Source organism: Notothenia rossii (assembly GCF_949606895.1).
Source record: "Notothenia rossii genome assembly, chromosome: 2".
NCBI classification, from domain to species: Eukaryota; Metazoa; Chordata; class Actinopteri; order Perciformes; family Nototheniidae; genus Notothenia; species Notothenia rossii.
Genome location: NC_136904.1, coordinates 37,737,047 through 37,747,107, shown reverse-complemented (window position 1 = coordinate 37,747,107; position 10,061 = coordinate 37,737,047). Strand labels below are relative to the sequence as shown.

General features: G+C 41.0%; 1 protein-coding gene across 3 annotated transcripts; it reads right to left on the bottom strand.

Moving 5' to 3' along the window:
* Positions 1-283: 283 nt before the first annotated feature.
* On the bottom strand, positions 284-4,101 carry LOC307030285 (uncharacterized protein). 3 transcript variants are annotated; one of them, XM_079666617.1, is made up of 6 exons: positions 3,984-4,101; positions 1,757-1,788; positions 1,464-1,553; positions 970-1,110; positions 671-813; positions 284-526 (listed from the first exon to the last, which is right to left on the bottom strand). In XM_079666617.1, the coding sequence occupies exons 3-6, from the start codon at positions 1,543-1,545 to the stop codon at positions 434-436; spliced, it is 459 nt and encodes a 152-aa protein (XP_079522743.1). In that variant the 5' UTR covers positions 1,546-1,553; positions 1,757-1,788; positions 3,984-4,101; the 3' UTR covers positions 284-433. The 3 variants fall into 3 exon arrangements, with proteins under 3 accessions (XP_079522743.1, XP_079522744.1, XP_079522742.1); XM_079666618.1 differs by lacking the exon at positions 3,984-4,101 and adding an exon at positions 3,047-3,599; XM_079666616.1 differs by lacking the exon at positions 3,984-4,101 and adding an exon at positions 2,808-2,901.
* Positions 4,102-10,061: the final 5,960 nt, after the last annotated feature.

Below are 10,061 nucleotides of genomic sequence, written 5' to 3'. Positions count from 1 at the left end.
TGTGTAAGCTCCGTTAGTGTAGCTTAATAAATTACTCCCCACAATGTCGATATTTAAATTGACTCCTGCCAGTGTTAAACTTATTTATGTGTGTTTACTCCTAGAAATGTTATTCTTACCTAAGATGTTGTTAGTTTTAATTAACTCCTCAAGAGTTTTGCATTCATCTACTTTATTATGCCCAGCTTACACTTAAAACAAGTAATACTTAAAATGATTGCACATTGAACAAAAACAACGATTATATCCATGTCTTGATATCAATTTATTTAAACAAAAAAAAACAGACTCCATGTTACATTTCAAACAAAGTTTCTTCAAAGAACGTGGGACTCGCACATCAGAGCATTATTATTTTAAGTCAAATCAAGTGCCAAAAATAAAATACACCTAATGAGTTTCAGTCAGCAGCAGGGAGGATGCTAACCATCTGTCACCGTGTGGAGTCTGTCACACCTTTCGTCCGGTTGAATTGGTTGATAATACCATCGCCACCTGATTTCTTGGTTAATGCAGATTTAACCAACTGTGAAAGGACAGAGTAAAAGACAAGGCCATTTTCACCCAAAAATAAACGATGTTGAACAATTGAGACCAATACACCAACAAATACACATTCAAAAAATGTATGCAATCCCCAAAGGAAGCCGTAAAAAAAAACACATGTCACCATTTTTGGCATCGTCATCGTTCTTCTGGAAAAGCTTTCATCCTCCATGAACGTGTCATTAGAGCTGCAGGCTAAATGTTCCAGTGCTGAATTGGTTAGCTCATCAAGCAGTAGACTGGCAGAGGAAGTTGTCCCCTTGGAAGCTAAGTGCATTTCAGGAGAATAAGGGAGAGGAGAAATAATAAGCATAAACACCTTCTATTTGTCGGTTTTTCACATTCTAAAATTATATCGGAGTCTTAGTAGAGACTTATTAGACTTTGTTGAAAAAAATGAGAATCAAGAGAGAACAGATTTACCATTGTCAAATCTGATCATAAATACACCAGCGTTGGGAAGCTGTGCTACTTCTTCAAATACGTCTCCATCCAACTCGGGTCCTGTCTTGTCGTGAACTCTGATGCCTTCACTGACCGGAGGGATGGAGAACTTGATGAAAGCTTAGGAGAGAAACAGAGTCATTCTATTTGAAATGCTCAAGATTAACAAGGGCATAACCCCAACACACCTTCAATGACACCTTTTGAACATGTCAATAATCTGATCATACTTTCTTGCCTACCAACCTTTATTTCTCAAGTTAGATACCACACCAGTTAGGTGAGAAATTGAACTCAACTAAGCCAACAAACAAAAGTCAGCCCCTTTGATTCCTGTGACCTCAGGAGATGCCCAAAAGGTAGATATAACTTTAAACAACAGAACTATCTTCATTATCACAGGACAATAATCAATCACAAAAGTCATGAACAGGCACATCCACTTTTAGGAAGGCCTATTACTTATGGCTTACCATAATTCAAGAACTCATGGATGCTTGGTTCACTGATCTTGACATATTTCTGTTCGTTATCGATTCTTGTTTTAATCAACATGACAGTACCTGTAAAAAATTCAAAACAGAATCTGTATTATGATCTACAACACAAAGCTACTCTGACGGCAGCATCAGATCCTACTGGCATGTGTCCAACTTAAAACGTAAACTGACTGGACTGTGGGGGGTCTCTGAAATGTGCAAGCATTTTGACAGGCGTGAAAGCAAAGACTAATGTTAACATTGACTTAATCTAAAATGTTACTTACCATTACCAGGCAACAGCACATAACAGACAAATCTGAAAAACAAAGTAGAAAAATGTATGAATTCTATATAACTTTAGAAGGAATAAAGGAAGTCAGCTAGCTTATATTAGAGAATAATCTGATTTTCCAAAGTCTTGTTAAATACATTTTACATACTTTTTTCTTTTTTTTAAACACCACTATGCATTTACATAAGAGGTTCATAGCAATTTTCCATTCTACCTCTTTCACAGTTTGTCGTTTTTACTTTTATCCAAGGGTATATTGATCAACAATGTTCCCTATTAAATAATCGTGTGTTCAACTCTTACATTTGACTTGAGGAAGAACATCTCTGTTTGAATTGTTATTTCCAGGGTTAAAAATGTATCTTATTTTTAAATGTAACTATCTACCAGCCAATGACAGACACATGTTTAAATTTGCCTGCCACTAGTTTCTTTGTGTCTGAAATCCCCCCGTCACTATCATACTTGACCAGCATTTGACTGGTGCTCGTGCACATTTACAGTCACGTCCACGTGAAATACAAGTGGTTTGTCTTTATTTTTTGGTAAATTAATAAGGTTACTTTAACCTGCCGACACATGATATGCGATTTTCGCTTTGCTCGCCGCGAGAGCCTTTTGGTGTAAACAGCCAGTCCCTTTTCTATGGTAACCCCTCTGCTAGCTTGCACCTACATACAGATGTCATCTGATTGGTCAAAGTTTAGCGTTTACTAGGAAAATGCACTATTTAGTTGAACTAGCCAACAAATACATAATAATGAATCCCTTTATATAAATATGCATTAACCAAGTCATACGAAACTAATTAAGGTTACGCTATTGTTACATCCGTGCGCGAAAAAAGCTAACGTAATGCTAATTTTATCTAGTTTAACCAACTCTCCACACATGCAGTCTTTGCTATTTTACTGAAATATATATATAGATGTTACAAAGACAACACAACCGCCCCTCTAAATTGACAACGTTCACGGTACCTTCTGCCAATATTAGTGTAGCTCGCTGTTAGCTAGTTCTTGTAAATTAGCTTAAATGCTCACATGTGTAAGTTAGCCATCTACTCCGTCACTTTAGCCCAGGGGTCGAATACCTTTTTGATATGAAGTGCCATTTAAAAAAAAAAATAGTTATCAGCATGCCAACGATCGAGAATTATCAACGGGGGGGGGGGGGGGGGGGGGGGGGGGGTTGAGGAGCTTGACGCTCGTCAATTATCAGCAGGAGGGCGCGGGAGCCTCGCAGCGGGGAAGAAGTGTGTGGACCTGTCAGCTCAACTTACATGATGCCGAATTTAACAAACACATTTAAATAATTGGTTTAAATGGCATAATAATAAGGACGATCGTCCGTTCTGTGATTCTCCAGAGCACACATGTTATGATATTTGGGTCATGCAGAGTGAGATGAGATTGCTGTCCCTTTAAGAGAGAGAGAGAGAGAGAGAGAGAGAGAGAGAGAGAGAGAGAGAGGGGTGTGGCTTGTGCATGTGTGTGTGTGGATGGTAGAGCGACAGTGAGGGAACGTGTGTATGTTTCTGGAAGTGAAACGAGGCAGCAGAAAAACAGAGGTCTGTGATGTATTTTGTGAAACAGAAGAACAGCTAAATAAATGCAAAGGCCTCCCAAGAAGAGCTCGCCTCTCTCCAGTCATTTAAGCTAAAGTGGGTTATTGAACCTGAAGCTTGTTGCTTCTGCCCTCCTCGACTACGGTCTGGGAGCCGACAGGAAAGTTCAACACACAAGATGGCCAGTCCGCCCCTTTGTAGCATATTATTTCGATAACAGATGAACAGATCGCCACTGGGCTTTCAACTAAATAAACAGCCACGCAAAAACTGCGTCATTTGTACAGCTCCTTATGGGTACTGAAATTAGTGAAGTGCTTTCCTCCGTGGTGAAACGATCAGCACTGCACCACGGAGGAAAGCGGCAGAAAGTCACCTGGAGATAAAGAGAGCGGGGCTGCGTTGCGTGGGCGGCGGTCTCGGTCAGGATCCAAAAATACAATTTAAATATTTTGCACACTTATTCCACTTATTCCTAGTGTGCCACTGGTTACGGTGCCGCGTGCCAGACCCCTGCTTTAGCCCATTCAAACTCTGTATTTTAAAGACACTAAACCAACTGGAGTGTGTGTTTAACAACAATATAAAGTTATTTTAAAATGCTTCATTTGTTGAAATGTCAAAAATAATTGATTGAAAGAGAGACACTTACCGAAACCTTTCCACAAGGAAAAAATGGTGCCGAAACAGTCCTGGTCTGTCAGAAGCGAGGTGGGCGGAGTACTTTTTACACTACGTCTTCTAACTCCGAAGTTTTTCACCAACACTTGGGGGCTTGCGGCGCATTTTACTCTAGTAGGTGTTGTAATAACTCTGAAAGAGTCTATGAGGTTTGACATTGAATATTTAACACTGGGGAATTTACTGTGAAGGCTTTTGTTTTTTGTCGAGTTGTTACTGTAAAGGAAACAGTATTGTTTCCACTACTCTGTTTATTATTGAACTTTAGAGGTGTGAATAGTCAAACAATACAATATACACTTAACAAGACTTCAATTATTTACCAACATCTCAGTGTCTGAGAGCAAATCAAAGTTCCTTATCTGGTTTGTGTTTTCTAACTGTAAATATGTGTGATAAACAAGCTCTGGCTCCAAGCAGATGCACTTAATCAATCACAAATTGAATTTGCGATGGTACAGATTCTTATTTAACGGTGTGGGGGCAATTCGACTGTGTCACGAGACGTTCTGATGGATAAATGCTATGAGAATGGGCCCCCCTCCAGTCAACGCCTCTATGTTTCTGACATGGCCATTCCACGTCACACTGCTTGAAAAATGAGCTCCGTAGAGGCATGCAGCCCTGCTATGAGATTGCACTTCATAAAGGGGAACAGCTCACAGGGGTGAAATTCCACTGTAGGGTTATGGATTTTCCAGTACATCACTGATAGATTGCACTAATATAACCTCAATAAAGAGTTTGAGAAGAACTTTATGGATGTTTTCCCTCTTTTGTCATCACATTTTTCTCTCCTTTGATGTGTGCTCCATTTGATTCGTCTGCACACTCCCAGCACATTAGTCATGGGATGTGAACCATGGAGTGTTTCATCCCAAACTTTCACAACTTCCACCCCAAGCAAGTCATTTTGTTTGATTTTGCTTCCAGATATTTTTGAGACATGCATGGTTACAATGCACATGAATTCCTAAACAGCACTGCTTGGCACAAAAGAGAATAACGGTACGTCCACACAGCAGCTTTAAAAAATCTTCCAACGCTTCTCTGCGTTTTCAGCCCATTGACTTTGAATGGGGATGACGTCACTTTGCCTCGCTTTTCACCGAACTGCATTGTGGGGAAGCAAAGCGAAGATTTCCAGGATTTTCAGGATTCAAAAGTTGAGCAATGTTCAACTTTTGAAGCTGAGCTGGAAGCGTCAGCAAATCAAATCCTGTTTATTCAAATCTGACAGTACAAGTGCGAGCCAATCAAACCGCGTGCAAGCTGGGAGAGCCACACCGCAGTTAATGTCCTCATATTCCAAACGAGAAATTACGGTAGCAAATCACCCGGTTCTTTACGACCAGAACTATTTACCGGGATACAAACCGGAGGAACCAGGCATGGAGGGAGGTGGCAGAGACAGTGGGTGAAACTGGTAGGTTTTCGCCTGTTTGGGGAGTTATATATATATATATATATTGCTCGCATAAAATCCCCGGTTTTTTTTGCTTTGCATGTCGGGGGCGGGAGATTCATGTGATTGGTTGTTGGTCGCGTTGCTCGCTAAAAATCCCCAAGCTCTCAGACACGCCCAGCTCCAAGATTTTCAAGATTTTTTCAAAGCTGCTGTGTGGACGTACCGTAAGGGTTCATTACGACTTTCTCGTTGAATTGTGTCTCCAAGCCATGGCTTTAAATCAGGACCAGCCAGGGTGCATTGCAAGTATTACAATGAAACAACATGACTTGTTCACAATGGGATTATATTCTGCTATTGTAAGACCTACATGTTTTTATACAACATTCAAAACATGTTAAGAATAGATTCAAATATTTTACAGGCATGCTAGCATGGATTTGTACAGTTTGCATGTTATAGTGAGGCAGGAAACAATGGTAGAAGGAAATGGTGTGGTGTGGATTTTACTGATTTACTGGTGCTGATTAATTCAAATAAAAATGTTCTTTTTTGGGGTGGGGCGTATAAAAAGTAATAATGTGCTTAATGGGGTTCCAGGGAGGTATCATACTCCTAGTTTAAAAAGCATTTATTAAACTGGGTTCATCTGAAAAATGCTGTTTCACAATGCTAAAAAAATTGCATTTTTTTCTAAGCTCATGAAATCCAGACGATTTGGAGATATTAGCGGCGGTGGTGACGAAGTCGATAGGGAGTTGGCTTGGCAGCTGGAAGGTCACCAGTTCAAGTCCCAGCAAGATTAAGTGCTACAGAGGTGTCCCTGAGCAAGGCACCGTTCCCTACACTGCTCCCCGGGCGCCGTTCAAAATGGCAGCACACTGCTCCTAACACTAGGATGGGTCAAATTCAGAGAAGCTATTTCCCCACGATGGATTAATAAAAGTCCATCTTATTTGTATTTATTACAGGAGAGAAGTGGTTGAAAAATAGTGAAGCATTATGCAATGTGATGTAATCAAAAAGACAGCCACACATAACCACCTAAAGATCTAAGTTCTCCCACACTACACCGCTTACAGTATCGCCTAATGTGCTGTAAATGGACCAGACCCTTCCTACATCCAAAAGATGGTTAAACCACTCACGCAAGCACTTGCATTTGGCTTTTCATTCGCCGAATCGGCTCGCAACTACTTCACTGAGATTTGAGCACGTGCCTCTCAACAAAAACATGCATGTTTGCTATGCTGGCTCCAAAATGGTGGAACGTCCTCCCCATTGATATTAGGAAAGCAGAAAGTCCACACATCTTTCAACTGCAACTTGCAATCCAATAAGAATACAAAATAAAAACACTTCTCACTTCTGTAAGTAGCACCACACATAAGCCCATGCAGTAGCACTTTCAATTATTGAAAGCTAATGTGCTTGCAGGATTCTGGCTATATCTATGGTCAGGGGTGATTCCACTTGTTGTTAGGCACTTTGGATAAAATATGTAATGTAATACACGCACTACTCTTCGCTACTCTTTGCAAAACTGCCTGGACGCCATAGTGTACTGCTGATGGCGACAAGGTAATGAAATCTAACACTAACTCAAAAAGTGATTTAATTTGTGAATTTGAAAAGTCAGAAAATATCTTCATATAGATATATTATCACATGTAAAGATTACCAATGATGCTTGTTGTTGTTGCTGTGGTGCTCTCAGGTGTTGACAATAGATGCTGCTGTTATATAAAACACCCGATACTCAACATTTATGTGAGGAAAGCTGAGGAAAAATTGAATCCTGTCTCACAACCTTTAAAAAATAAGCCGACAGCTGTGGTTTGCACATCTGAGCCCCTGTTTGCTCAGTCACCAAGTGTTACCTGCTGAGCCCATCTCCAAGTTCCCGACTGCTCCCTCCTACCACTTGCTTCCAGTCCGAGTCACCGCTGTGCCCTTTCTCAGCCCGGTCAGTGGGACCTTTCCCCCCCTACAGCAGCCTGTTACTACTCCCCACAAATCTTCATCAGTCTTCCTGCTTTCCTCCATCACTGTCCTTCTCCACCACCTGAGGGAACGATTCAATCACCTATGACCCAATCCATCTTTTAATGATGTTCGTACACTCCAAGGCCACCTGCGCCCTATAAAAGGCTTTTCTCACAGTTTGTATTCTCTCCTTGTCGTGTCTACACTAAAACTCATCCTGCAGGGTTTGTGTGTGTGTACCAGATGCATGTGTGTTAACACCCCCTGCAGCTTTTCCCCATTCTGTCTCTTCTGAGACCTTGACCAGCTTTTGGTTTGTTTATGAGTGCATGTTGGGAGAGTCCGGAGGAAGCAAAGCATGTGCCAGGAAAACCATATGGCACTGCTGGGATACAGACACCTGCCGTTAGACCGGTGAGAGAGCTTTCAGAATCATTAGGAATTAAAGGAATTTAATGACTTGAAAAACAATGCACATTCATTTCCTGGGTGGTTCCTTTTACCCCCTCATGTGCAACTTATCCCTTTGCAAAGGAACCTGGTGTGTCTTTGCTAATACAGGGCTTGTAGAAATTAAAAGAAGAAACAGCAGTTCGTCATGTGACCTACCATTACAACAACTAAATTGTCCATCCGTCAAACCACTCCCATGAACGATTTTCCAATCATACCTTAGCAACCGTTACCAGGTATGGTAGGCCTGTTAAGCATTTGGGTTTTCTCCACATTTTGAGCATAGAGTTGTGCAGGAATGAGTCCTAAAACCCAGAAATGAATGAACATTTTAAAACTCCCAGGTTCCCTCGTCTCATAATCGACGGTGTCTCGAATGTGCTTTTAGTAAGATGCCTTCAATGGTGGTTAACAAAAGCTTTAGAGATTTTTGCGTTTTGTTCTTACTTATACATAAAATATGTCAGTAGATTACACACTATGCAATATTTTAAATCCAATGACAAAATCCCTTTCCTTTTATTCTGATTTTATTTTGCAATGCTATTTTCCTGGTCTCCCTACAAAATGTGTCATCACTTTGTCAATATAAAGAGCTTGCGTGCTGTTATGTAAATATTCTGCATGTTTAAAGGTTGTTGAGTGGCGGCACATCACTAAGATCCCAGGGTTAACATTGTAGGGCAGGCCATTGGTACTGTATCAGCTATTCCAGATGAGTGAAGGAATCTGGACATTTAAAATGCTGTTCAAATGATGAAATTCTATTCAGGCACAGTGGAGCTATCATGTCAAAAGTCAAGTTAAAATCAAATGAAATCAATTATATTCTTGTATAACCCACAATGAAAATGCTTCATATGTTATGATTTTCTATATTTACAAAAACACAAGTGGTTTGTTAAGTTGAGTGTAAACGCCGCAACAGACCAACCTGAGACCAAAGAACGCGTACCGAAGGCGTCCCGACTTTTACGTCCGCTACGCCGCCTGCGTCGGCTACGCCGCCTGCCTACAAACACACCGCAAAGACTTCAGTCGACGAGTGGCAATAACTGTCCTTACCAGCAGGCAGCGGTAGTTTGTATTCATCATTCAAAAGAGGCGACAGCCAATCAGAGTGATTTCTTGTTGAATCGGCCGCGGGAGGTGTGAAAATGTGCCGTAAAGCAACGACGGTGCGGGACACACCAACCTGAGTAGGGCGCAGCGAATGCCCGATTGCCTCTGACGGCCTCTGACTCCAAAATCGGGTAGGTATGTCAGGGCCTTAAGGCCTATTATGGTTTATGGGTGTCACTGATGAGAGAGGGGAGACAGTTTCTTCCCTCACAGCAGTACACGGGGATAGGTATACATAGAATAGGTCTGGACATGTCCCGTCCTCCACATCAGAGGCCATGCCCAGTTTCGACAAATATGGGTATGGAGGAGGTGTCTTTATGTTTTTCTGTCCTGTTTTGAGCATAAAAACACTGGCTGAGAGGGAGAGGGGGGCTTTTCTCCTGGTAAAGCTCTCTCCCGAGAGCTGGGTTTTTCCTCGGTAAGGTTCTCTCAAACTTGGTAAATATCTCTCGAATTTCTTTGTTGAATGCTGAGTGAATTGTTTGTTGAATGATTATAACCCAGCCACCAAGAGGATGGTCCTCTGAATTCATGCTGGACATATGTGTGTATATGAATTGATGCAAATTGATTTGTTGAATTGTTTGTTGAATGATTATAACCCAGCCACCTATGAGGATGGTCTTCTGAATTCATGCTGGACATAGGTGTGTATAAGAATTGATTTGTTGAATGAAAGTGTGTGCTTTTTATTATCACGGTTATTTATGAGGAGATGGCTCTAGATTCTGTCGGACGATTTTAAATGTCACAACTGAATTGGGCAGTTGAAGTTACAATTTAGGGTAATACATATAAAACTGTGAATTGAGGTTTCATATTAGAAAATCATCACAGCATGATATATTTTGTAGGAGTGTCATGTTGTAATGAGAGAAGGTAAAAACCCTGTACAAGTGTGGACCAATTTTTCTTCAAATAAACTGATCCCACCCTTTGGATTGGGACAACTTAAAATAAATGAGCCCTCTCCTCTCCTGCATTAGCGGTTTATATTGACATGTTGGTCAACATAAATGAATTTTCAAATGGGATACACTGCAGTCCAATAATACCTGACATGACAACAACACGGCA